Source organism: Rhizopus microsporus, assembly GCF_002708625.1.
Source record: "Rhizopus microsporus ATCC 52813 unplaced genomic scaffold scaffold_16, whole genome shotgun sequence".
Taxonomy (NCBI): Eukaryota; Fungi; Mucoromycota; class Mucoromycetes; order Mucorales; family Rhizopodaceae; genus Rhizopus; species Rhizopus microsporus.
The window spans coordinates 497,752-525,102 of record NW_019671931.1 but is presented as its reverse complement, the minus strand read 5'-3'; the positions used below and the strand labels follow the sequence as shown (position 1 = coordinate 525,102).

Genomic DNA, 27,351 nt, shown 5'->3' with positions numbered 1-27,351 from the left:
GTCTTTCGACAATTACTTTTTTTGTAACCGCCAATGTCCACCAGCCGGGCTGTATCAAGCTTGATTTATGTTGTGACTGCGTATTTCAAAATTTTGTTCCAAGACGTTCTTTATACATTTCTTCCAAACTTAATATTCATCTATTTTAATAAATAATGACTGAGAACATAAAGTAAGTAACTAGCATCATTACAACAGCATTGATATTAATCTCTATGGCTTTTTTAAGAAAAAGAAAGTGGGATCAAGAAGATCAAAAGGACGAAAATGCACCAGAAAAGAAAGTAACAAAACTAGATGCTGATCCTACAAAAGTAGCTAGTAACGTATTTAATCGGCTATCTTGAGGGCACATCTGACTTAGTTTGTATAGGTGAAGCAGCAGCTAGAATCAATGCCATGCTTCAACAGAAAGGAATCAACCTACATGCTGAAGAGAGCAAAGAGGGTGAATTCACAAAGAACATCCCAATTAATGATTTGAAGAATAGATATATGCTAACTCGTGGAGCAACTCAATCTCAGATTCATCAGGAAACCGGAGCAGGTATAATGATAAAAAGAAAATAAAGAGTTGCCCATCTTAACCATTAATCAGATGTGACAACACGAGGAAAGTATTATCCAGATATATCCTTAGCCTCACCGGGAGAACCACCACTCTATTTACATGTTAGCGCAAAAACAAGAGAATCTTTGGATAAAGCTGTGAAAAAGATACAGGAGTTGATCGAGACTGCACAAGTTCCTTCGGCTCAGCCAGTTGAGAAGCCAGAAAAACGATTTGAACGCAAGCTCTTTGAAAAGAAGATACCTGTGAATGTACCTGGTAATCCACCTTTCAACCTTCGCGCCAAAATTGTAGGTCCTCAAGGTGCCTTTGTAAAGCATATTGTTCAAGAAACAGGAGCTCGTGTGCAATTAAAGGGAAAGGGTTCTGGGTTTATTGATGCAACTACTGGTAAAGAATCAGAGGAAGAATTGCATGTCCATATCACGTAAGTCATTCATCTGAGATAACGTTTAAATGGAATGTTGATTTATATCATATAGTTGTCTTAAAGAGGATGGCTTGGATTCAGCAGTTAAATTGACTGAGGACTTATTGGCTACGGTTAGACAAGAAGCTGAAAGGTTACAATCTTATGGATATGGACGTGGTCGTCCAGGTTACAACGGAGTAAGTGTGATGATAACATACAGTTTTTTTTACTTTATAAAGCATAAAAAAAAGAAGCACGCAAAATGAAAGACTAACATACATTCTCTTAAACTAACTTTTTCTCAAAAAAGTACTACAATGGTTACAGCGCTCCTACTAGTGCGCCAGCAGATGGAAATACATATGCTTATGATTATAGCCAGTACTATAGTGGTTATTATAACTCAGATGGTAGTCAATACCAGTATGATCCTAGTTACTATAGTTATTACGGCTATCCTCCTGCTACAGCTGGTACTGCTGATGCTACCGTAGCTGCAACATCAATTCCACCAGCTGGAAGTATGCCTCCTCCTCCTCCTCCTCCTCCTCCAGCCAGTTCATCTGGTATCCCTCCACCACCACCTCCAAGTAGCAGTGCTTCCAGTGCTCGACTATCTCCTCCGCCAGGAAGCTCTTCCATTCCTACTGGCTCGTCATTACCTCCTCCTCCATCTGCTTCATCTTAATTCAATTACTTTTTTATACAAGAAAAAAAATGTATATTGATAATAAAGTTTTTACTATACGATTTTATAGAAAGCTACACCTGCTATTGTTTTTACTTTTGACTAACAAGACAACGATTTTATAGTGTCGTATCCAAACACAATTCACGCTTATTAAAACTAAGGAAATTATCATTACAGTAGCAGATACTAGTACATAACATCATCTCTTGATTCAGAATGGCACAATAATAAAACTAGGAAACCCTTAAGCTATTCTACCGCAAGACAACTGCCGAATATAATCCTAAAGTAAACTTAAAGTATAAATAAGCAACATTCTTTGTCAATAAAAGAATGAATTCGGTCTTACTGTATCTTATTGCCTCTTACTACTTTTAATATTATCACACGCAAACTTAAAGTAAAAAAATTACCAGATACCTATCCTTGGGATCAATGTCAAATACAGAGGAAAAAAAAAAAAAAAATAAAAATAAAATAAAATCAAAACTAAAAAAAAAAAAAAAAAAAAAAAAAAAAAAAAAAAACCAATACTTACAATATATCACTTTAAAAGATCTTGGCCCTCTAGATTTTTCTAGGCAAAAAGAGGCAAAAAAAAAAGGTGAGATCAATCAAATCAAATTCCGATTGCAGTACACTATAAAAGGTAAATGAATAAGCTGTTGTGCGCCGTGGTGAGCATCCATAAAGAGTAAAGCCAATATAAAACGTGTGCTGTGTGTGTTCAGTCTTTCTTTTTACACTTTTCCCCCTTTTTTTTCATTTTTTTTTTTTTCACTTTTCTCTTTTGGAGTCCCTAAAAAAGAAGATCATGGTGTGCCTTGGACCTAGGAAAAAAGAAAAAAAGGCCAATGGTTCGGAGGAAAGAGGTGTCAAAAAGACAGCTACTTCAAGGCTGAAAAATTCAAAGGCCATCAATAGTTTAACACCTTCTGTTGCTTCAAGAAAGACAGTAGCCAGTAGTAATCGATCATCACTTGTTGCTCCAGGAGATAGTCATTTACCTAGACCTACTTCACGTACCTCGATTCTCGCTAGTGGTAAGAGCCCTAATAGGAAATCGCCACCCACGTCAAGGCCCACGAGTATCGCAGCTTCCGTAAAAGGCACAACAGCAACAACAACAACAGCCAAATCCCGCACAGGTGTCGCTGGTGCAGCAGGAAACCGTACAAGTATCACTAGCACAGCAGGAAATCGCACGAGTGTTGCTAGTACAGCAGGAAACCGTACAAGTGTCACTGGTAGTGCAGCATCCACAACGAAAAAGTTCCCTATCAGTGAAATGAAGGAAGAAGTCAAGGATTTAAAAGCCAAGGTAATGTACATTATATCATTTAAGCATCCCCCGCAGAGAATATTAATTCTGATTGTATTAAGAATGAAGAAAACCTGAAACTGATTGCTGATCAACAAGCGGAACTTGAACGATTAAAAAAGCAACTTCAAGAACAAGAACAGGAAAGCAAACAAGAGCAGCTGCTACAAAGAGAAAAAGAAATCGAAGAACTTCGCAGTAAATTAGAACAGCTAAACACAAGTCCGCCTTCGAACGTTGCCCAATCCGATAAAGAAGAAGAGCTTGCCGAGAAACAGAGGTTGCTTGAGCAAAAGGAAGCGGAACTGGAGGAACAAAAGCGGTTGATGGAAGAAAAGGCACCAGAGATTGACCAGGTAGCTCAACAGTTGGAAGAATTGAAGCAACAGGCAAGTGACTTTGTTATAAACACTGCAAGCATATAATGACACACTATTGTAGAATCTTCAAGCTGTTCATCAATTGGCAGATAAAGAAAAAGAGTTGGAGGAGCTTCGTTCGTTGATCAAGGATAATGAGGCTATAAACAAGGAAGAAGATAAGGAAGCAGCCCTTAAAAAAATCGAGGACTTGAATCAACAGCTCGAGGTAATACTGATTGTACATGAATTCAGGGAAACAGTGCATAACATTGCGTAAATGATAAAATAGATTCAAAAGAAGGCACATGAAGAAAGTCTTCGCTTGCACGAACAAGCATTAGCAGAAAAAGATCAACTCTTACAAGAGCAACAAAAGGCAATAGATGAATTAGAAAACAATCATCAAGAAGAGTTACGCAAACTAAAGACAGCACAGAGCTTTAGTATTCTTGCCCTTAAAAAGAAGCATAAAGAAGACAAATTGCAGCTTGAAAAGCAATTGGAGGAAGCAAGAAAGGAGGCTGAGCAGGATCCTACAGCTGACTCGATTAATGAGCATTTAGAAAAAATCTTGCAAGAATTTGAGCAGCAGGAGCATACACATGCTGTTCAAATTCAAGATCTCGAAGAATCTCATCAACATGAACTTGATAATCTTGAAAACCATCAAAAAGATCAGATGAACAAGTTGAAAAAGACTCAAGGACAAAAGAGAGAGACTTGGACTGAACGTTACTTGCCTACAGAGGCTGTTTCATGGCCACATCCTGCAAACGTACCCAAGTTACGTCCTACACCCTCTCTTGTAGAAAGCAAGAGCAAGACCTTGTTAAGAGTATTAGGTAGCTTGCCTGAATATCAAAAGCCCGAACCTATCTTGACCCCACTAGATCCTAAGAAGGTTCAAATCTACTACTCATCTGTAAGCGCTAACCCTGTGGTAAGGATAACAATGTCATTAGAATAACAACGTGCTTATTGTGTAACTAGATCAAGAGAAATCAAGAGCAGATCCAGCAATTGCTTACGTCAAACAATATCAAATTCAGTCTGGTTGATGTTGCTTCTAGTGAGACAGCTAGACAATATGCTAAACGAGCCAACAACAATGGTAGTTCAGAAGGCAGAATCAAAGAATTTCCACAGGTATTTGTTGGAGGAGAATATCGAGGGCAACTCAAGGACCTAGTTGAAGCCATTGATGATGAAAAGCTCGACGAATTCTTGAAACCTGCTAAAGAAAGACAATTTACGGATGAAGAAAGAGCAGCCATTCAAAAGGCAGAGCTGAATGAAGAGCTCAACCAGCAAAAGATGATGATGCCACCTATACCAACAACCTTGCCTAAATTAAAGCCCGTGAACAAGGTTAAGCCATTAAAGGATTATGACGAAGATGAAGAATTATTAAAACTCGTTGAACAAGAGTTGATGGAAGGGAAAGAACTTGATTTTGACAACTTGTAGTAGTAGTAATAATAGTAATATTTGTACAAATAAATAAAAAAAGAGAGTCACTTTACTGAAATAATTTGACAACATTTTGGTGTACTTGTTTACTAACTAAATGCCGTTCTTTTTGCTTTAAACTTGACTTTTATGTACACAAGATTTTAGCATACACATGCAATGATTGGTTAGATTTTAAAGCAGTAAAAATTAAAGTTGTTCCTTAATTTTTCATTTCTTTTTTTCTTCCTTGCACTTTTCTTCTTCTTTCTTTTTATTGCAATGCAACCAGAAGAATGGCAAATAGTAGAATCACCGCTTTCTTCTTCATTTGAGAAAAAGTTAGCACTTAATTTTGAGCGGTTTAATAAAGTGCCTAATTATGACATTGTAATAGATGAAGAAGGAGCCAACAGTCACTCTGATAATGAAGCAGATACTATTTATGTCAATCACGATATGAATAATGAGCCCATAATATATCATCAATCCTTGTATAAAAATAACAATGATGATCCTATACATTCTGCGCTTTTCTTCCCACTATTTATCATGTCTTCTGATCCACCATCAACAAGGGAATCTGACGCTGATAGAAAAGCAAGTTGGCAGAACATAAATAAAGGTCCATCCTCCCCTTTCCTTTCAAACCCAATAAAGGCCATTAGTGATTCAAAGGAAGGTCATAATTTGAAACAATATGAAGAAAACATGATGCGTCAACAACCATCTACGGCTGGCTTTACGTTTGATCCGACTCAAATATTTCAGAAAGCACCAGCTGTACAGACGATCACTGACAATATCAGTCAACGTGCAGAACAGCAACAGACCTTTGCGTCGTTTAAACCAGCTACTTCACCCATACCAAGTCCATCGAGTAGTCGCCCTATAAAAAACCCAAAGAGAAAACCAGCCATCATTTTAACAGAACATAAGCAGCCATCTATAGACATACATCAGGATGATAGTAATGATGATGACAATGATCATAATAACCCATTGGCTGTCACTAAAGAAATGTTGTCAAATTGTATCCGAGTAGCAGAACAAGAGTTCTTGGCGGGAATCTATTTAGAGATTGAAAAGAACCATGCGATTAGTGAATGCTACAAGTTAAAGTCTTTGAACCTGAATAGACAAGGAATAACAGCACTCAATAACCTAGGCCTGTGTTTCCCATATCTTGAAAAGCTCAGAGTGTAAGTTATACTCGCATCATACAATGATATCCTTGCTCATTTTTTTTTTTGATAGATCACATAATGAACTAACCGAGTTACATGATTTACCCGACTCACTTTGTTATCTCTATGCGAATAATAACAGGTACTTTTAGGATGAACACAAATATGGCTTATTTACTCTTAATATATAGACTTACTTCAATAGACTTGCATAACCTCACAAGATTACAACAACTTTATTTATCTTACAATTATCTTTCTCAGTTGGAAAACTTATCAGAGTTAAAATCATTAAGGATACTGGACCTTGGACATAATTTCATCAGATCATACTCGCCGCTTGGAAAATTAGAGGGGATCGTCAGTCTATCGTTAAAGTCAAATGATATTCATCGCCTGAACGAATTCCAAGATTTCAGGTAAGTTGATATTTATGGAAAAAAGAAACTAAATGCTAATAAAACGGCATAGTCAATGCAATAATCTTGAGATCTTGGATTTATCATTCAACAGGATCGAGCGTCTTGAATCTATCGAATCTCTTACTAAACTAAGGGAATTGAATATGGGTAATCATTTTTATGCAATTGTCATTATTTCATATACTCATAAAATATAGATCACAACAATGTCAAAATAGTCAATTTGAATAGACCAATGGAACGGCTTTGCAAACTCAAGCTTAGTTACAACAGATTAAAGTCATTTGATATATCACTATTTCCTGATATTAGACTACTTTATCTAGACGACAACCAAATCGAAAGAATCATGGGTGCTGCTTGCACAAAGAGAATGGATGCATTCTCTCTCAGAGACCAAGGAAAGACTAAAGTGTAAGTATGTCGATACTTCCCTCCTTTACTGTATATTTATCTCTCTCTTTTTTTTTTGATAGTGAAATGAATATACAGCATTTACGTGGTATAAGAAAGTTATACCTATCAGGAAGTCCTTTTAAAAGCTTACATCAAATGGTTGACTTTTACTCACTGGAGTACCTTGAGCTATGTGCTGCAGATATAGAGGAGCTCCCTTCCCAGTTTAGTAAACAAGTGCCTAACCTTGGAACACTATATTTAAGCATGAATAGAATTGCTGATATACGTCCGCTAAAGAAACTAAAGTACCTTAAAAAGTTGGTATTGATCGATAATCGACTTACAAGTTTAAATGAAGTGCTTGGTGTTGTGAAGCAGATGAAGAGACTAGCCTGTTTAGATTTAAGGTAAAAAAATGCTATTGAATGTAGGTAACGTTCATCTAACGCATACACAACAACAGACAAAACCCAATGTGCACCAACTTTTATCTTCCTTTAAATCCACCCGCTGTAAAATCACACTCGATACAAAATAATGATCATCAGCTTGACGAGATACCGATTTCTCCCTATATTGCGGCCACACTAGATAACGAATGGGCTGCTGATGACGAAGTATTTGTGCATTCATTAAGCGATCACTGGAAGACAAGGAGAGCTGTGTACCGATCACTGTTCATATTAGAATGTCCAAGGCTGATCGAGCTAGATCACATACCTATACATTCCACTGAGCGAGATCAGGCTCCTCGTATTGTTCAACAATATTCCTTCATCTCTCAAGGTCGCAGTGGTAGTAGTCATGGTAGTGATTACCTGGACAGCTCCGCTTTCCATTATTCGGTGTAAATACCATCTGTGATTGGACACCGAGCATTCGAATTTATGCAGAATGTACTTGTACCTTTATTATATTTCTTTTCTCTTTTTTTTTCTCTTAATAAACTATTAATATATTATTTTTCCTGATTAAGATGAAGCTTGGAGTATACTTGTACTTATACCTGGCTGATTATGTCATGAATCCCAACGCATAACCCGCAAATATCAAGAAATTCAGTTTTTATGTCGTTCTTTCAGAGATAAAATGTCGTCCAATCAGAAGCAGAATGTTTTGAAAAACGGCACTGTCTACTACTGAAGAACCCGACACTCGCTCACTCAAGGCTGCTAAACGACACTTTTTGCAGCAGGATCTAGAGATCCACCAACGATACCGAAACTCAAGACTACTTTCTAACTGCAGTCGATCGATCTTTCTGGATCCTATACTCTAGTTGCCCGTGTCTAAATCAGAGCGCAGTCGCTGTATACGCTGGAGGTTAGGCTGGCTTACTTGTGGTAAACCTCGACCATGTCTCAAGCACACAACGCAGCAGCAATCTAAGAATTACACTATTAACTGCCTTGATATGCATCAACGTCTTTTTATACATGAAACTATACGAGGTCCATTGTCATTCCTTATGAATATGCTCTCTCTACGTCCTTCGGTCCCCCCAAACCTAGCCCTTACCTAGCCTCAGCGATAATCGATTATATACTCCATACTGTAATTTTTATTCTTTACTTCCAGTTTTATCTTTTCAGATTTGCCAAGTTTGCAGCCATTTGGTTGACTGCGGAATCAGCAACTTGTTCTGTTTAAAAATTTAAAACTATACCTTTATTTTAAATACTATTAAATACTTCACCCCAGTAACTCTCATCTAATACAAATAGAGAGCGCGTTCTAACACTCCTTATCAAAGAGTTCTTCTTGTCTTTGATTCTCCTGCGTTTTGTTGATATAGACATAAAATCAGGCTTCAATTTTTTTTACCCAAGATTGAAACGCAGAAGTGTCATCCTCCAAGTTTCTGAAACGTGCTGTAAATTTTGAGATACGTGAGTAAATTTCACTCATTGTCAAGTCCTCGTACATGTATTTACGCTCGTCATTCTTGTCAGGGGACTCACAACGGAAGATAATATTTAAAAAATTAATTAGATCACGATCCCCCAATCTAAAAGCAATAGTAGTGGGAATTCACTGACATTATTTTCTTTAGTCTATATATATCCTGCATTATTTACATAGCAGTGTGTGCTCTGGTCTTGGATCTCCTGGCATAATTCTGCTATTCTCTAGGGCTGTATTTTCAGTGGAATTCGCCACCATTGAAAGGTATAGGTGAAAGTGCCATGGGTGACGGTTAATGTATGTCATTGGTACCAAAGCTGGGCGGCCAGGATCTCCATAATGGCAAATATGCACCTTTATACTGTTATTTTCAACTAGTTCCAAACATTCTTTCACATTTTCTTGATTATACTCTTTGGTAAAAAGGATACATGCAGTCTGCTTCTGAGTAATATTGTTATCTCCAAATTTCTGGTAATGACTTAGAAAGTGAAAGAAAAGATTAGGTTTACTTACTTTTGCAAAATGAATACACCATGAACCCATTTTCATCCAGCACACTCAGTATACCACACACTCAGTCTCCTTATTATGTTATCACAAGTTGCCACTATTGTCTTATCCATGAAATCTGTAGGTTCAAATATAATTCTACTAATACCCTCATCATTCATAAATGCCCATACTTTCAGTTAGTTGCAGTTTTAAAAAAAGCAATAAATTGACGCCTTGCGAATTCCATTCTTCATTAAAAAGAGATGAGTATTATTAAAATAAGACGCATAAGCGTTTTATAGGGAGCGAGAATCTATGGCTGCTACTTATATTAATGTGATCAATGTGATTATTTATCAATGTTGCTTGCACACTTATTCTTCTCATATACGATAGAGAAATGTAAAGTAGAATGTACGCTCTACTGTAAAATATAGAGTATTATAACGATTTATATCAAACACGTTAAAGTAACAAGCTTTTTTTGTGAGTTTGACTTGCGTCAAGAAAACCGCCTTATGGGAAAATAAAGACCGCCATTTGGAATTTCAAAATCCGCACATTGTTATCTTTTTTTCACTCTTTGGCGTTGTTTTTACTAGATTTTGTTTCCTATCTATTTTTAAAGATAAATGGTTGGCTGTGGTCTACTCAAGCAGTTCTCGCGTTCACTCAAGAGATCAAGCAGCTTATCTTCCAGTACAGCCACGATCGTTGGTTCTACACATAAAGTAGACTACTCCACTACAAATAAAGAAGCACTTGACTTCCTTGACTTTTTAAACGCTTCACCTTCGCCCTTCCACGCTGTACATGAAGCGTCTGCTCGCCTAGAGAAAGCAGGATTTCAAAAGATTAGTGAAAAAAATGAATGGCACTTGAAAAAGAAGGGCAAGTATTATTTCACACGAAACGGGTCATCACTGGTTGCCTTTGTTATCGGCGGAGAATATCATGTAGATAAAGGTGGGTTTTCTATCGTGGGTGCACATACGGATTCACCCTGTCTGAAGGTCAAACCGGTCAGTAAAAAGGAGCAACAAGGGTACTTGGAGGTCGGTGTTCAATTATATGGTGGTGGTATTTGGCATACCTGGTTTGATCGTGATCTGGGTATTGCTGGACGAGTGATGGTAAAGCAAGCAGATGGATCTTTTCGACATACACTTGTGGACATAAAAAAGTAAGTTGATTACATATGATCACAACAATGCATAAAATAATAATTCTTTTGTTTAGACCTATCTTACGTGTTCCCACATTGGCTATTCATCTGGACGGATCTGTCAATGATGCGTTTAAATTTAACAAGGAAACTCACATGGTGCCTATTTTAGCAACCGCAGCAAAATCGTAATATGAAACTGTGATACAAGTCTATCCTGTTGACTGATAGCTTTTGAAAATAATAGAGCACTGAATGAGTTAAAAAAAGGAAACGACGAGACAGATAAACATCATACTGCTTTGATGCACCTGCTGTCCAACAAGATGAATGTCGACAGTAAGTAAAAGGAATCTATTGGATAAAGAAGATATCTTTCAAACATGTGTTTTATATAGTTGGTCAAATTCATGATTTTGAGCTTTGCCTTTTTGACACACAAGCTGCTACCCTGGGTGGCATATATGATGAATTTATCTATTCAGCCAGATTGGACAACTTGGGTATGACTTACTGTTCATTGATGGCACTTATAGAATCCAAAAATATTCAGGAGGACAAGAACATTCGACTGATTTCATTATTTGATAATGAAGAAATTGGCAGTACGAGTGCCCATGGAGCCAATTCGAACTTGTTACCTAGTACTTTAGAAAGAATAGTAGCCTCGATAAAGCCTTCAGTGAATACCAAACTTGCACTTGAAAAGGCGATTCACAGGAGCATGCTTGTTAGTGCTGATATGGCGCACGCTGTGCATCCTAATTATGCGTAATAGAGATGAAATATATATATGTGGGTTAATCTGACTATTGATGTAGGGAGAAATATGAAGAAAATCATCGACCTCAGATGCATAAAGGAACTGTCATCAAAATAAATGCGAATCAGGTATGCTGTCATGTGATCTAATGAACACGTCTGTTTAAACCGCATGAATATAGAAATATGCAACTACTGCAGCAACAAGCTTAATTTTACGCGAAATAGCGCGTCAAAGAAGTATTCCTATTCAGGTAACGCGAAGAAAGATAAACGAAGATACAAGACTCAATTATGCTCATAGGAATTTGTCGTTCGTAATGACTCTCCGTGTGGCTCTACTATTGGGCCTATGTTGAGTGCTAAATTAGGGTTACGTACAGTAGGCAAGTAGATGCAAACACAACGAATGAAACAATATATTTAATTCCCCTTCTTAGATGTTGGCAATCCACAACTGAGTATGCATTCTATTAGGGAAATTAGTGGTGTAGATGATGTCAAGCATGGCATTGACTTACTAAAGTCCTTCTTTGAACTCTTCCCTGATATTGATGCCAAAGTGTTTATAGATTAAATTTATCATTTTTCAAGTTATTGTCTTGTTGTCAATTGTTATGTACACTCCGCACTTCTTTTTTATTTTTCTGGTTTGAGTTCTTTCTCTTTCTTTTTTCTTTCTTCTTTCTTTACTCTTTATATATATATATAGCAAAAAGACTTGACAGAAAGAAAGAAAAGAGATAAAAATTTCCCTCCTCTTTTTGATACATTCAACTTGATCAGGCCACTTTATATGATGTTACCGAGTGTACATTCCTCAATCGACAATGACGATTCAAAGGGTATGCGCGTGTTACTATAAAAAGAAGAAAAGGGTGTTCTGATAAACATTTTATAGGGGAAGATAAACAAAGTAGTGCTGTTGGCAGTAGTAACAACCCCACTAGAGCAACGCAAAATGTTAATAATAATAATAACGATACAAGTGATATATTGGATCCCATAATGACAGATAGAGAAGCAAATATGCATGTTACCACCTGGTGAGTATTATAAATATGATAAAATCTGTATTAATCTGTATGCTTTTTATGAAGGGCTAGAAGCAATTATGTACAAGAGCGAGATCATAATGTACCTAGGAGAAATATGTATGAGCACTATAAGGCTCACTGTGCCGCTCGTAATTTAACACCTGTCAATTCAGCAACATTTGGAAAGTTAATTAGAGTCGTATTTCCTGATTTAAAGACGAGACGATTGGGTGTTCGAGGTCAATCAAAATATCATTACTGTGGAATAAGAGTTAGGGCAAGCAATGAACCTAATCAGACGTAAAGCAACTGCATGATGATTAAGTATTTATCATTGACCTTTTATATATTAGAAATGATCAAATTTTGACAATAACTGAGGATAACAGTGGCAGTACAAGAGATAATATATCAACAAGCCCAAGTGCTGCTTCTTCTGTTCACCCTACTGCCAGTAATATATTGGATCCATCTATTTCTATTCAATTACCTTCTTTTATGAAACCAAATATCCTATCTTATACTCACACAAATGAATTGGATGCTACCGTTCATTCTTTTATTTCTGCCTATGAGAACCATTGTAGACAGATATTATATCTGGTTACACATCATCAAGTTGATAAAATTCAACAAGTAATGGCCCTATTTTATGACCGTATGCCTGAAAACTTTCGACTCATGATACATGAAGTACCTGAAATAACTGAAGCTGTTTGGAGATATGATAGCTTATTTTATGATGTAAGCGACATATTTCATACGTATACAATGCTCATATCTTTGTTTAGACAATAATCGAAAGATTCCTTCCTACTGTGAATTATCCTCTAAGTCAAGCCATGATGATCACCCTTCGTACTTATACTCGTGAACTATCAAACTATATTGACGCCTTTGTCTCTCGATTTCCAATCAACTTTTATCAAAAGAAATTTGATGGTAAAAAAAAATAGCCCCTCCCTATGTTGTTGTTCAATAGTTACGAAAAAGAAGTTGATAGTTGCTCGTATATTTGCAGCCAAGTTTAGAAGACATCTTTCATTAAATCATGCAGCACAAACAGCCACAGCTGTATTAAACATGCCCGAGTATTTATCAGCCATGAGAAAAGACTGGGAGCAGTTAGACTTTGACGGCTTATTGGATCAAACATTATGGGTCTGTGATTGCAACACGACAGACATTAGGCATATTTGTAAGTTGACATCATATTATTATATTCATTGACTCATGCTATATTAAAGTGAATCAAGAAATCTATGATTTATTAACCGTCAAAATCAGTCTGGATCACTGGATGAACTGGGTTTCAAACATTGTTGACAGCTATTTGAAAAAGTTTACTCCTGTAAGATGGATTTTCTATTGTTTGAATCTATACTCATCACTTTATTAGTCTTCTTCTAATGATGCAAGTCATTATCTTGCTCAAGCAAAGCAATTCCTATTAAAATGGAACTTTTACACTTCTCTTATCATGAAGGGCTTAGCTCGGCAAAATGCGAGAAGTTTTAGTAAGCTTTGTTTTTGTTGTAGATGTGTTGCTTTCTGACACCATTCTTCTTTTTTTTTTACAATAGGCTCATTTCATACCATTCATTTGTTTCTTGATGATTATGCCCTTTATCTTGTAGAAGAAGCTATTGCTCAGGCTAATTACATATTAATGAGACAACAACAAGTCATTCAACAGGCTGAATCGTCTTCAACTGCTACAACTTCCACATCAGTTACTCGTACAAATATATATTCTTCGCCTTCATCGTCTACCAACAAGGGAAATCTTTCTTGATCTGTAACCACTCTGAAAAAAAAAAGAATATCTTGCTTGTCCATAATATATATATCCGCAGATTCCTCCTTCCCTATATTATATACATATATACATATGATGTATAGGATTTATGCATACTCTTTAATTTTTGCTGTAATATATAATACCCCTAGTACATTTATAATGCTACTTTTTTTATATTCTAAAATAAACAATCTTTTGCTCATTTTATGTCTTTAAATACTTGATATATTCGTCTCTCATTTTATTTCTAGAAAGTACTATGAAACGAAATACTTGGCTTTTATAAGTGATCGCCTACTGCCATTGTTCTTCACATTCAATAGTTGAGACAACCTGAAAGTCTGAGCTCAAACACACTACGAAAATGCAGGATACATTATGACGTATTGGACATACATTTTATCTTTTGCTTTTTTCACTATTTTTTTTCTTCTTATTATCGTTACTCTATGACAGAAAATCATTATATTACTGAAAAGATAAAAAGCCTCGGTCTATGCTCAACTGTTCACCACATAAAATCTCTCTCTGGAGGAAGTATAAGCCAAGCTGCAAAATATACAACAGATAAAGGAGACTTTTTTGTCAAAGTACGTGCCAAAAATGGGCTAAACGCGTGTACGCACACACATACTTTAATTCATCTATATAGACAAATAGGGATTCAGAAGCATACAAGTGGTTCAAGGCGGAATCATTAGCTCTCGAACGTATCAATCGTGCAGTCCCAGGCTTTGCTCCAAGACCTATCCATTATCAAGAAAGTAGTACAGACTACGAGCAAGCATTTATCGTGACAGAGTATGTACCGATGGCAGGAAAGGCATCAGGACACGATATTCAAGAAAAGCTAGGTATCTCTCTAGCTCAGATGCATTCCAAGGGAACAAGCGAGAAGTTCGGGTTTAATGTTACATCGTATTGTGGAACAACAGAACTGGACAATAGCTGGTGTACCGACTGGTGCCAGTTTTGGTGTAAGCAGCGTATGGAGCCACTTTTCAATCAGGTGCGAGGAAGGAATAAAGATATCGATCGGTACGGTAAGGAGCTATGTTCTCGTATGGAACATTGGCTAGGGCCCGATGTGCTACCTAATATAAAACCTGCGCTCCTTCATGGAGATCTGTGGAGTGGTAACTGGGCAGTTCATGCAAACACCAATCAACCCATCATCTTTGATCCTGCAGTTTACTATGGACATAATGAAGCTGAGTTTGGTATGATGAAAATGTTTGGTGGAGTCAGCCAAGCATGCTTTGACGCGTATGATGACATATCTGAAACTCCTGTGATTGAAGGAAGAGAGGAGCGAGTGATGATATATGAACTATACCATCATCTTAATCATTACGCCATGTTTGGGGGAAGTTATGCAAGTGGTTGTATAGATATTATGGAGAGACTATTGTAAATTAATAATATATTGATGATCCAAAAGTCAGCATGTCTTTGTTTTAATCATGAGATATAAACAGCAGAGTAGCAATGCCCATATATTAACCGCTGTTCTGCAGAAGATGTTAAGAAATCGATTTTGATCTGTTGTAAACAATAAAATAAAATGAGGATAACTTCTAAATACTAGAAGAATAACTATTGTTTGTATTAAAGTGTGTCTTAAGGATCCAAAATCAAGGTTTGAAGAGCGTCTCTTCTTTAAAATAAAATTAAAAGGTATACTTACTGCCTCCTCTTCCAGGCTCCTATGAGATGGTAATAGGCTCAGATAACGCGACATGAAGGATTGTTTCTTTAATACTATTTCCTCAAATCATTTTTACATTTTCTTCTGGGATAGGACCATCCGATGCATCACCTTCACTCGGGGCAGCGGTATGATTTTTGACTCCTGCCAAATTAAAAAAATTATCTTGCTAAAATAAAAATTACCCTTTGCTTATTTTTCTCATGGAAACCAAGAGAAACTTTCTTTTCCTTAAATGATACCAAGCAGAAAGGAGAAGTGCAAAGAAGTTAACAAACCAAGCCTTATACCAAGATTCCCGTCTTCTTCTCAAACTAGCATTCAAAAGCATTCATTGAAATTTCATCATTTGAAAAAGGCTTCTCTCATTCCTAAAAAGCCATACAGACATAAATCACTGCATCGTAAAGCTAGACCTTCACGTATACCCATATTAGCTTCTAGAATCAAAAAACCAGCGTTGCCAAAGCAGCAGCGTCTGATTGATGCTTTTAATAAGCTGCATATTTCTACCAATAAGAAGAATATCACCATGGAAACAGTGATACAAGGTTTAAACCAAATGCATGTTTGAAAAGAAGCAAAATAAAGATGCATGAAGTTTTTTTTTCTTTACATTGTATCATTTTCAGTCGTTCTTTGTTCTCATTTAGGTATAGCGTGCTGCGTTATGATCATAATATCAAGTGAGCAGGTAATTTGTTTTATTGTGGGCCACATGGTGAGATTAGCACTTTAGGATTACTAAAGCACATTGAAGAAGATAAACCTTGACACTCGCTGGCAAGATGTTCTGCACAGAATCTCTTTTTTTGTGCCTCATCATAAACAAAGAACTCGTTTCATCTGAATATCATCAATATTCAACTTTACCAAACGAGAGCAATCACAATAATAAATTTATTGACGCTTTTATCGTTCCTTAATAAAGTCTTTGTAGCCAACTGCTAGATCAGCATAATTCATTACATCCATTACTGCCTTTTTTGTATGTAACAGCATGTTTCAGCTCTTGTGTTCTTATCTCTTCTAATCGATTCGCTGATAATTTAATCGCTGTTGCCAAGAAACTCTTCTGTGCGTATAGGTACGGATCTGAAAATCATTGAAGCCTCACAGCGAACAATTAATTCTGTCCAATCATTTTATGGAAAAAACGGACACTATTCCGGCCAAACAAAAAGTTTTATAATGAATCAAAAATATATAAAGGTACCAAGGATTTTGAACTCTTTTTTTGCATTCAACAGCATAGAACATGGTGTACCTTAAAAATATAATCTTTTGTGAGTATCTGTTTATGAACCATTGGAAATAGGTCGATCTAATACTCTTGTGTTAGTGTTTGGCGCACTGACCTTTGTATGCGCACAAAAAGGGGTAGCAGATAAACACATCAAATACAATGTCATTGGCCTTTTAAGCCCATCACAATCAATGGCCGTTATTGTGGACAATGTCACTTATGCTTTAGAGCTCAATTCGCCTAGCACAATCCTTTACACTGGTAGTGCACCTGTGGCTCGTCAAGGCTACAGATACACCAAGATTAAAAAATTAGACAACAGCACTATCAGCGAACCATTCCTTCGATCTCCTGTGGAAACAGACACAGTGAACGAATTCTTCAATAGAACATGGAACAAGAAGCAGATTGCGCCACTACCTACTGTATACAAACCATTGCCGTTTATTCATCGCATCTCTTCTAAATTGCATCAAGAAGGAGAGATCCCCACCATACATATTATTGCCAACGAAACAGAGGTCGTCCTGTTGCATCGTAATGCATCTCAGGATATAGAGATCAAAACAAGCGTGTCTTATGTCTCTTTGAATGACAGTCTATCTTTCCAAAATGTTGGATTCTCAATTGCAGGTGTCAGCTCTCGAATGATGCCCAAGTTCTCTTATAATTTGAAGTTGCACAAAAAGGACAGGATCTATGGTTATAGACGTATCAAGTTAAGAGCTATGGCAATGGATCCATCTTATATGCACGAGAAGCTTGGTTATGGTATGGTCAAGTCTTTGGGTCTTATCTCAACCGATTTTTCTTATTGTCGTGTCTTTTTGAATGACCAAGAAATCGGACTGTTTGGCTTGATCGAAACATTTCAAGATCCTTGGACTGCTAACGTATTTGCTGATGGTGACAAAGACTACAAGGGCGGCAATCTTTATCAAGGTGTGGGCTCTGGTACGAACAACACTGGAAGCTTAAACTACCTAAGCAACTTGACTGCATATGAGAATGGGCAATACAAGATAAAGGCTGGCAACAAGAAGGACTATGCTCCTCTTCAAGAATTGACCAAGTTTATTGCCGACGCTCCTGTCAATGGCACTAATGCAGTGGATGCTTGGAAGTCCAAGCTGGATATGGATTCCGTTATTCGCTCCATGGCTCTTGAAATCCTTAATGCTTACTTTGATGGATACATATATAATGCCAATAACTATTACATTTACCCAGACCCATCCTCCAAGAAATACATCTACATCCCATCAGACTTGGATTTGACCTTTGGCACATCTTTTGCTCCACAAGCGCCTCTTATATCTGGCAATTACACAACTTTCACGCATATTTATGACCGACCATTGACAAACAAGATGCTACAAGTTCCAGAGTTCAAGCAACAGTTTGAAGATATGTTGATTAACGTCACCAAGAAGCTTATGAACCCCACGGCAACCAATGACCATATCAATAGTCTTGCTGATATGCTTCAAGAAGATGCTGCTTGGGATGCTATTGTTCCACGTATGGTCCTCAAGTATAATGTGGAGATGTCCAAGATGTTTAATGTGTCAAACGGAAGAATTCCCCCAGATTTCGATATGGCATCTGCCTTGCGTCAAATTTCTAAATACGGAGGCAATGGACTGTTTGGCAATAATATGGCCGCCTCTGCTGTTTCTGAAAACTTTAACAGAACTCTGGATTTTTCCACTATTGTTACAAAAGGTCTTCCTTTCCGTGAAGCAATCAATGGACCTACTGGTAATGGCGCTAGCATGGGTGTCAAAGAATTCATCAACACTGTCAGTCAGAATACCTTGAAGTTTTTCAATAGAACATTAAACTAAATAAACCCTTTTTTTTATCCCTTCCATTAACTTTTTCGACATATGCTTTATAACATAGCCTGCTCAGTGTGTATTATGATTATAGGCATTGATGATAAGCTTTTTTTTTATAATCGATTTTCTAACAAACAGAGTATGGCTCAAATGCTCATTTAAAGAGAGAGACTTTCAAGAGCAGCGTAGGTTAAAATTTCAATCATTCTTTGTCCTGGACATTGATTTTTAAGGCTGTTTTCTCTTTATTTTGTTTATAATGTCAAACGTGAAAGCAATCTATTCCACTCCTAATTGCAATAAAGTATTTGAAATACAACAAGATTCAGCAGCCATAGAAAATATAACAGGTTCAATTTTACAATTAAAGGATCAGTTGAATGAGTTCTTGACACAAATTATGGAAAAGGAAACATTACCAGCTAATACTACTACGAAAGACGATATTGAAGAAGAACAAGAAGAAGAAGGACAGAATGAAGATGAAGACGAAGACAGTCCGATGAGCATAGATAGACCAGATGCTCCAGAAAAGCAAAATGTAAAAAAGCCCAAGATTAATGAAAAATAAAAAGTTACAAGTGTAAATCGTTTGGTGAAACATATAAATCAGGGCCCCTCAATATATAATTCATTTCTTATTTTGAACAATCATCGAACCATTTCACACATTCATTTATTATCAATGTTATTATTATGATCTGGTTACTATGGTAATTATTACAAAGCGCACAAGCACCACACAATGGAACCCGTCCTCTGATTTGATGATGTCCATATTTGAACATGCTGCCATAAAGCATGTGAGACGAACAATATACTCTTTTATTAAAATGCAATTGTCCATGGTTGACTACCATACAAGTTTTTGTTTATTTATTTGCAGCGTCATCCTTATCATCCAATATACCGGCTGATTATACCAAAATGTCTGTTTTGCCCCGGAAAGTAGAGTGACTGAATGACACCAACATTATTTTATGCAAAAACCTCTCTTTTTTTTTCTTGGTTACAATTAAATGATTAAGTAATGGATTATTCAACGTGGATTACATAAAGCTTGCACCACATTAACGCCATCACCATGGTTACTTTGTAACATTTTCTACCCTGTTTTTCCTTTTTTCCCTGTTTATGATATAGGGTATAAGCTATCTTTTGGTCTCTGTTTTGTTCATAAAAGTAGGAATGTTACACGGCAGACATGTTTCACGGTTCCCTTGGAAGGCCCTGAATTAGGTAATTGTTCCTTGGTTCATAATTTTCTTTTCATAAGCATTATCATGAAAAGAACACGAGAGAGAGAGAGAAAGAAAAAAAAAAAAAGGTATTTAAGTAGCTCATTTCCCCTTTCATTTTCTTTCTTTCTTCAGTCTTACAAAAACAACTTCTTTATTTATATGAAGCTCTCTTCTGTCTTATCTCTTGTTGCCACCGTTGGTCTTTGTCTCCTACATTCCGTCTCAGAGGCATCACCTATTGCTTCTTTACAAGAACGTGCTGCGTCCTCTAACAAAGTTATTGTTGGGTAAGATAGATTTTTCTTTACCAAAACAAAATGTTTATCTATTTCCATAGATACTTCCCTAACTGGCTTTACGGTCGCTATCCTCCTTCTCAGATTGACTTTTCAAAGTATACTCATATCTATTATGCTTTCGCCATCCAAAACACCCCTACTGCCCCTACCTGGGCTGACCCTGGTGTATTTGACAGTAAGCTCAATTTGTTTAGCTTTTTATATTTAATCTCACCTGTTAAAAACTAGCTTATGTCGCCTATGGATTCCCAAAGCTGCTCTCATTAGCTCATGCTGCAGGAACCAAGGTCATGGTTAGTGTTGGTGGCTGGTCAGGCTCCACTCAGTTCTCTACTATGGCTGCTTCTCAATCCAACCGTAAGGCATGGATTGATTGGAATGTCAACTTTATCAAGCAGTACAACACGGATGGTGTGGATATTGATTGGGAGTAAGTTGCATTTAGAAAGTGAAAGAAAAAACAAAATCTCATATATAGCATAGGTATCCCACTGCAAAGGGTGCAGGCTGTAATGCTGTCAATCCCAATGACGTCCAAAACCTCAACTTGCTTGTAAAGGAACTCCGTGCTGCCTTAGATGAAAACTTCCCTAACGACCACAAGGAAATCACAATGGCTGTTCATATCACACCTTTTGGTGGTGACACACCTGTCAAGGATGTATCCGGATTTGTTCCTTATGTTGACCGTTTCCACATCATGGCCTTTGATGTCAACGGTGCCTGGAACAGTACAAGCGGCCCCAACGCACCTTTCCACAACGCACCTGGATTTGGTTATCCTGCAGGTTTCGTTGAAGGCATTGAATCATGGAAAGCAGCTGGTGTACCTTACAACAAGATTGCCGGTGGTGTTGCCTTTTATGGTCGTGCTCAAACCTTGACTGTCAGCAGTGCACCTGAGACACAGTACAACCCAGCAGTGTCTCCTAACCCTCCCTTGGGTGATTCATTGGATGGCCCTTGGCAAGATGCTTATTGTCCTTCTGACACCACCGTCGCTTCAGGTGTCTGGAGATGGAGTAACCTCCGTTCACAAGGTGTACTCCAAACACCTACTACTGCTGCCTCTCCTTGGATTCGTCACTTTGACAATGTCACTCAAACTCCTTGGTTGTATAATCCTACCAACAAACAATACATCTCTTATGACGATCCCATCTCCCTTGGTGTCAAGGCCAAGTATGCTATTGACACTGGCTTAGCTGGTCTCTTTGCTTGGAGCGTTGAAGAAGAGAACGGTGAACTCTTGAGTGCTATAGCCCCCGTCATCGCAAATAATCCTCCTCGTACACCTATCGGTACAGCTACCCCTACTGCCACAGCTACTGCCACGGCTACTGGCACCAAGACTACGACTGCAGGAACGTCTACTCCTACTTCTTCTGGTGGATGTGATGGTGTTCCTACCTGGAATGCTTCTACAGCTTATACTGGTGGCAGTCAAGTAGTATATAACGGTGAATTGTACAAGGCTCAATGGTGGACTCAAGGCGATACTCCCTCATTGAATGGTCCCAGCTGGAGTGCTTGGGTTCCTGTCAAGGCTTGCTAATATCACACTTCTTTCTCTTTAAATAAAAACGATATTTATTTTATAACTTAATTGCTGTTCTCGGTTTTTTACAAGATTTATTTATTGATTCTTTTTGTCTCATTAATTATAGTATAGATGCAAATGATTGATATTGAGTTGGGTGTTTTAAATGTTCAAAAGAAGTCTTCTAGGATCTTCAACGAGTTCCTTAATTCTAACCAAGAATGTAACGGCTTCACGACCATCGATAAGTCTGTGGTCATAAGTAAGAGCAACGTACATCATAGGACGGATTTCAACCTATTTTGGCATGAGTCATCCTGTTATACTCGTTCTTTTATCCTTTTACCTTTCCATTAACATTAACAGGTCTTTCCTTAATAGCGTGCATACCCAAAATGGCAGTTTGAGGCAAGTTGATGATAGGAGTACCCATCAAAGAACCAAACACACCACCGTTGGAAATTGTGAATGTACCTCCGGCCATATCTTCAATGGTGATCTTGTTGTCACGAGCCTAATGATGGCATGTTAGAGCCTATGTTTTCTTCCAACAAAAAGCAAGAATTACCTTTTTACTGAGTTCAGCAATGTTCTTTTCAACATCAAGATAGTTCATGTCTTCAACGTTTCTCAACACAGGAGTGACCAAACCCTTGGGGGTAGAAACAGCGACACTCATATCGACGTAGTCGTGGTAGACAATTTCGTTACCGTCAATAGAGGCATTGACAGCAGGAATTTCTTGCAAAGCAACAGCAGCGGCTTTCACAAAGGCAGACATGAAACCGAATTTGACGCCGTGCTTCTTCAAGACGGCATCCTTGTAGTCAGCACGAAGACCGATCAAGTTGGTCATGTCGATTTCGTTGAATGTAGTCAAGGAAGCAGCTGTTTCTTGAGATTGCTTCAATCTTTCGGCAATTCTAAGACGCATACGGTTCATCTTTACACGAGTTTCATTACGGTTACCAAAGACCTTTTCGCCAGCAGCAGCAGGCTTGGGGGCTTCGCTCTTGGCGGGCTTGGGAGCAGGGGCAGCAGCAGCAGGCTTGGGTTCTTCCTTTTTGGGAGCCTCTTGTTTAGGTTCTTCCTTCTTGACTTCTTCCTGCTTCACTTCTTCCTTCTTGGGCTCTTCTTTCTTTGCAGGAGCAGCACCTAGAGGGTTAAAGTATGAGTATCACTTGACGTGTGATAACTGACTTAATTTCCCACGAACCTTCCTTTGGTGCATCTCCAAGTTCCAACTTGAAGAAGTCAGCACCGACAGCAACAGTGTCTTCTTCGTTAGCGTATACTTCGACAATAGTGCCTGATGCAGGGGAGTTGACTGTGACGTCGATCTTGTCGGTTTCAATGGTGGCAACCTCTTCATCTTGACGAACGAAATCACCGACCTCTAATTAGGAAAATGTATAAGCACACGGTCTCTCACACACACACACACGTTGTTAATACACAGTAATCTCGATACTTACGCTTAACCCATTGCTTAAGAGTTCCTTCGGAGATAGACTCTGCCATTTGAGGAACCTTGATTACTTTGTCGGCTATATTGTATACAAAATATCGGGAATAAGTATATTACTGTCATAATACAAAGTCAATTGCATACCGTATGTTCTAATTTGGTTCTTGATGGTGCTGTTTTGTAAGTTACTGTTTTGTCTATAATAAGAATTAGTACATGTGTATATAAAGTATAGAAAAACTTTACTTTAAACGGTCATAACCAACTGTATATAAAGAAGCAGCGGTTTGAACATGCAAGTTTCTTTGAACATGACGCACTGCAGTAGTAGCAATTACGTTTTTTGAGAGAGAAACACGAGATAGTCTAAGAGCAACGCGAGAATACTGCATGACTGAATAAGACGCAAAAGAGAGAAAAGGGAGGTGGTTGATAGTGGAGTCAAGAGGAGGGAGAAAATAAATTTTTTAATCCAAGGCTAAGTATTATAACCGGGTAACAGCGGAAGGGAAATTATTTTTTCGGGAGAAGGTTTTCTTTCGTACGGATGTTGAATTCAATTTAGTCTTTGCGCGAATCATTCTTTGTGATGTCAAGAACCTCATCCGACGTTTCCCGCAACATAAAAAAAATGGGAGAGGGTTTAACTAAATGAGTTTATATGTCATTTTTATTAATGATGTCATAGGCATGACACGTTCTTAAAAAAGAAATAGAGTATCGATAAAAAGAAGAGGGGTCATTTCAATGTTTTTCATGAAGTGTGTTGATCGGTAAAATCCGCCAAAAGGGAAAAAAAAATTTATTGTTAATAATAAAAAAAATAAAATGTGGGGCAAAAGAAGTAACAGAAATAAGGTTTGAGGTCCCTCTTAGCTCATCTTACTTTCCCTTCCTTTATTCTGTTACACTCGTCTTTCAGCTTTAACAAGAAGATATTCTATTCTACATAATATTATTCCTATTTGAGATTTTAAGTAGCTATCCATCCTATATAGATTACAAGTGAATTTATTGAGATCAGTAACTGTTTAATAAGAGCGAGAAACCATATGCATTAGAATTGACTCCGATGAAAAAGTCTCAGAGTTGGCGGATCTTCCATCAGATTTCTTCTATGGTGTGATATACCTCGAATAACAAAGAAGATATATGTTGACGAGAGTCTTTTTGTTATACTGTATTTCCAAAAAATAATGACGCTGCTACTGAAACTGAATGTCGTGCTTTCCAAATTTAGATGTCGTATTGAAACCATTGTAATGTTGTCAGAGTAATAACAAATACAAAAAGAATATGGCTCACTATCTCATTTGACAGTAATACTAACAGGGTGGGCTGTCTTGGAGTTGAAACTAACTTAATATTAGAAATAGCCCTCTTTAGTCTCTTTATAAAAGTTTAAATTCTTTATTCGGTTTTTCCATAAAATCAGAAGAACATGTAGTCATATTTGGCAATGCATATTCTTGAATGGTCACGATGTAAATTGCTCCTATTTGACATAATTTCTTTGTCCTAGATACCCTACTTGAAAAGAAAAACATATAAAAACTCATTTTACTTGAGTCCTTTTTTTGCTTCTTTACAGCAGTTATCAAATGTCTCTCTGAGTGTTCAAAGATTCACAAATCAAAACTAACCTGCCCTCATGGCTTTTGCCCTGACTCGCTTGTCCTGCCCTCTTCACTCTCTGGCGTGTATCTGGAATGTTTTCCCAATTGCCTCGTCTGATGCTCTGGGTTCTCTCAGTCCTCCGTTCCTTTTTTTTTTTGTTTATAAAATCCTAGGTAGTTATCGCTACTCTCCCCAGAATGCACCTTGGTGGTAAGCAAAACTAATATTAGGATGTATGCTCTAATACTAGCATACTTTTTTCTCTCTCTTTTGACATGATGCCGTTTTATTCAAACATATTCTTTGTCGTCTTTTTACGTAAATAATTTTTTTATTTTTCGATAATGTTTTATAAAATTAACGTCAATAATCAATAAAAATACAGTAAATAAGACGAAAGAAAGCTCCTTATTACATCGTCATTTACACTTTATTCACAAATTATTCGCACACTGATAAAAAAAAGATAATTTCAGATGACAAATAATGATAAAAGAGAGCCCATCAGAAGCAAAAGAATGAGATAAAAAAGAAATGATTAGTAAATCAGTTTTTTACATTGATATTAAATACTTACATTACAAAGAAGAGGATTTATAAGAGAAAAAGAGAAGCAATAAGAGTGAGTAAACCTGTAAAAGAGGTTATTAATATCTTATCTGAAGCGCACTATAATGGGCCAGCGATAATTGGCCAGGAGAAGGTGGCGAGAAAAGAGAAGAGCAAGGAAGAGAGAGAGCAAGAGAAAGCAAGTGAGAGAGCGGCCAAAGGAGCGGAAGGGGTTAAATGAGTGTATGAAACCAAAGCTTGGTAAGAACCAAACTACTCCCAGCTAGCATCAGTACTGTTTTCGATTTTATGATCTATAATACTACATATCAGCTTCTTACAAGAGTAAATCATATAACATACCTTAGGACTAGCTGGGGAATAGCTGGTCATACTTTGTGGTCCAAGAAGTCAAGACCAGACTATTTGTATAAAGTCTCTAACAACTTTTTCAGCTATGTGTTATTCATAAGTGTTGACCACATTTGTCTTCTCTTCTCTCAAAAAGGCGAAATTCATTGCCTTTTTAATAATAAAGAAGACATAGAAAATCAACTAAAGTGTAATTGTTATTGATCTTGTAATGTGCGATTAATTTCTGAAAATGGTGTATGGCAAAAACAGAACAAGTTGGTTTAGTTATTATTTATCTTAGTAGTCGACTTTTTTTTTTATACAAATACAACAGTGTTGTTGATAATGCCAAGGACACTTTGGCTATAGAGCAAAGCTTGTTCGGACTACGTTGATAAGATATATCTTATAAGCTTAAGGACACGTACTAAACTATAAAGTTAGGTCACTTCAACACATTTTGCTATTGAAGTCATACCAAAATAATGAAGTGATGCTCTACGTGTTTAGCACGGAGCTATTAAACAAAATACACAGATTGCAAATAAAACTATGGACTGCTGGTTGTCCGATGTTTACTGGTGCAGAGATAGACGCAATTCAGGTAGTTATAGATGTAAAAGCGCACTTGGATTTGTTGTTTATTTATTTGAAATGGATATTTACCATTAAGTTTTATCTTTAGGACTTTTAACTGGAAAAGGTATCTCTAAAAGTTAGTGTTTTCAATATGTGCAGCTTGACACTCCAGATAGGGAGCATAAAGACAAGCGTGGTCAACGGTATCAAAAGGCTGTAAGTAAATACTTACATAAGACGTTATATGCTTAAATTCATATTTTTTAAACCTTTGCAGAATGGAAAAGTCGCCATCAAGAGAACCAATTGAACGATGCTCCAATGAAACAGACGTCTGGAGCACTTACGTTGATCCTGTGCTGGATTCACTCCTGAGCAATATAGAAGAAGGAGCCCATCTTAAATGGTAAAGATAATATTATCATGAATAGAAAAGGTATAGTTTTGTTAATCGAATGTAATAGAACAAACCTGAAAGACTGTCAGGAGGAACATGAAAGACCAGATGTTACAGTTTCCATCATGAACCAATCGCAATGGCAAAGAAACCTTGGCTATGGTGAAGCAAAGATTGCAGAGGCCACAGAAAATTACTGTGCTCTTACTTGGGACTTGTACCGATTAGGCTGCTTTAGCAGAAATGCTATCAACAAAGGTAGCTGCAAATTGTCCTTCACTTTTCAATCAAAAGGTATGATTGATTTTAACCAAAGAAGAAGTATCAGTATTCATATTTTATAAGTATAAGCCTTAGTGTAACATTTTATACCACTGAACTTGCATTCAATAGTATATACGTTATGGCCGAGTTGACCAATATTCAGATTCCAAATTCAGTATACACTTTGAAAGCCTTGGTTACTCGGCGTTCTCTCATGTGCTTAACGCAAGCGGCATATGTATTTGACAAGAACAAGAAAAAAAAACTAC

General features: G+C 37.2%; 10 protein-coding genes across 10 annotated transcripts; 9 read left to right on the top strand and 1 right to left on the bottom strand.

Annotated features, from left to right (window-relative positions):
* Window positions 1-128: 128 nt before the first annotated feature.
* RHIMIDRAFT_229756 (uncharacterized protein) lies at window positions 129-1,249 on the top strand (the record flags this gene model as incomplete). Its single annotated transcript, XM_023607651.1, has 5 exons — window positions 129-172; window positions 230-321; window positions 374-547; window positions 599-998; window positions 1,054-1,249. The coding sequence occupies exons 1-5, from the start codon at window positions 156-158 to the stop codon at window positions 1,247-1,249; spliced, it is 879 nt and encodes a 292-aa protein (XP_023463499.1). The 5' UTR covers window positions 129-155.
* Window positions 1,250-2,428: 1,179 nt separating this feature from the next.
* RHIMIDRAFT_315331 (uncharacterized protein) lies at window positions 2,429-4,904 on the top strand. The gene is made up of 5 exons (XM_023614990.1): window positions 2,429-2,995; window positions 3,058-3,384; window positions 3,437-3,583; window positions 3,647-4,297; window positions 4,348-4,904. The coding sequence occupies exons 1-5, from the start codon at window positions 2,489-2,491 to the stop codon at window positions 4,822-4,824; spliced, it is 2,109 nt and encodes a 702-aa protein (XP_023463498.1). The 5' UTR covers window positions 2,429-2,488; the 3' UTR covers window positions 4,825-4,904.
* Window positions 4,905-5,084: 180 nt separating this feature from the next.
* RHIMIDRAFT_262501 (L domain-like protein) lies at window positions 5,085-7,782 on the top strand. Its single transcript, XM_023611609.1, has 8 exons — window positions 5,085-5,147; window positions 5,204-6,008; window positions 6,064-6,135; window positions 6,185-6,412; window positions 6,465-6,562; window positions 6,613-6,829; window positions 6,892-7,221; window positions 7,278-7,782. Exons 2-8 carry the CDS (start codon window positions 5,359-5,361, stop codon window positions 7,663-7,665), a joined length of 1,983 nt encoding a protein of 660 aa, XP_023463497.1. The 5' UTR covers window positions 5,085-5,147; window positions 5,204-5,358; the 3' UTR covers window positions 7,666-7,782.
* Window positions 7,783-9,633: 1,851 nt separating this feature from the next.
* RHIMIDRAFT_294239 (aspartyl aminopeptidase) lies at window positions 9,634-11,824 on the top strand. Its single transcript, XM_023614070.1, has 8 exons — window positions 9,634-10,397; window positions 10,454-10,567; window positions 10,627-10,718; window positions 10,778-11,150; window positions 11,201-11,270; window positions 11,324-11,395; window positions 11,446-11,527; window positions 11,582-11,824. Exons 1-8 carry the CDS (start codon window positions 9,847-9,849, stop codon window positions 11,716-11,718), a joined length of 1,491 nt encoding a protein of 496 aa, XP_023463496.1. The 5' UTR covers window positions 9,634-9,846; the 3' UTR covers window positions 11,719-11,824.
* Window positions 11,825-11,828: 4 nt separating this feature from the next.
* RHIMIDRAFT_294238 (uncharacterized protein) lies at window positions 11,829-14,349 on the top strand. Its single transcript, XM_023614069.1, has 9 exons — window positions 11,829-11,986; window positions 12,043-12,187; window positions 12,242-12,478; window positions 12,532-12,922; window positions 12,970-13,120; window positions 13,182-13,376; window positions 13,426-13,529; window positions 13,578-13,695; window positions 13,762-14,349. The coding sequence occupies exons 1-9, from the start codon at window positions 11,938-11,940 to the stop codon at window positions 13,971-13,973; spliced, it is 1,602 nt and encodes a 533-aa protein (XP_023463495.1). The 5' UTR covers window positions 11,829-11,937; the 3' UTR covers window positions 13,974-14,349.
* Window positions 14,350-14,399: 50 nt separating this feature from the next.
* RHIMIDRAFT_262465 (Ketosamine-3-kinase) lies at window positions 14,400-15,570 on the top strand. The gene is made up of 2 exons (XM_023611608.1): window positions 14,400-14,569; window positions 14,632-15,570. Exons 1-2 carry the CDS (start codon window positions 14,429-14,431, stop codon window positions 15,391-15,393), a joined length of 903 nt encoding a protein of 300 aa, XP_023463494.1. The 5' UTR covers window positions 14,400-14,428; the 3' UTR covers window positions 15,394-15,570.
* Window positions 15,571-16,685: 1,115 nt separating this feature from the next.
* RHIMIDRAFT_294236 (coth-domain-containing protein) lies at window positions 16,686-18,818 on the top strand. The gene is made up of 2 exons (XM_023614068.1): window positions 16,686-16,973; window positions 17,030-18,818. Exons 1-2 carry the CDS (start codon window positions 16,946-16,948, stop codon window positions 18,778-18,780), a joined length of 1,779 nt encoding a protein of 592 aa, XP_023463493.1. The 5' UTR covers window positions 16,686-16,945; the 3' UTR covers window positions 18,781-18,818.
* On the top strand, window positions 18,801-19,709 carry RHIMIDRAFT_262462 (uncharacterized protein). Its single transcript, XM_023611607.1, has one exon. It carries the CDS (start codon window positions 19,034-19,036, stop codon window positions 19,343-19,345), a length of 312 nt encoding a protein of 103 aa, XP_023463492.1. The 5' UTR covers window positions 18,801-19,033; the 3' UTR covers window positions 19,346-19,709.
* Window positions 19,710-20,103: 394 nt separating this feature from the next.
* Window positions 20,104-21,896, top strand: RHIMIDRAFT_294234 (glycoside hydrolase). The gene is made up of 4 exons (XM_023614067.1): window positions 20,104-20,302; window positions 20,353-20,489; window positions 20,543-20,744; window positions 20,798-21,896. The coding sequence occupies exons 1-4, from the start codon at window positions 20,175-20,177 to the stop codon at window positions 21,867-21,869; spliced, it is 1,539 nt and encodes a 512-aa protein (XP_023463491.1). The 5' UTR covers window positions 20,104-20,174; the 3' UTR covers window positions 21,870-21,896.
* A 25-nt stretch (window positions 21,897-21,921) lies between these two features.
* RHIMIDRAFT_229742 (dihydrolipoamide succinyltransferase) lies at window positions 21,922-23,932 on the bottom strand. Its single transcript, XM_023607650.1, has 7 exons — window positions 23,569-23,932; window positions 23,467-23,519; window positions 23,330-23,401; window positions 23,071-23,250; window positions 22,423-23,009; window positions 22,201-22,368; window positions 21,922-22,151 (listed from the first exon to the last, which is right to left on the bottom strand). The coding sequence occupies exons 1-7, from the start codon at window positions 23,712-23,714 to the stop codon at window positions 22,017-22,019; spliced, it is 1,341 nt and encodes a 446-aa protein (XP_023463490.1). The 5' UTR covers window positions 23,715-23,932; the 3' UTR covers window positions 21,922-22,016.
* Between the last annotated feature and the right edge of the window lie 3,419 nt (window positions 23,933-27,351).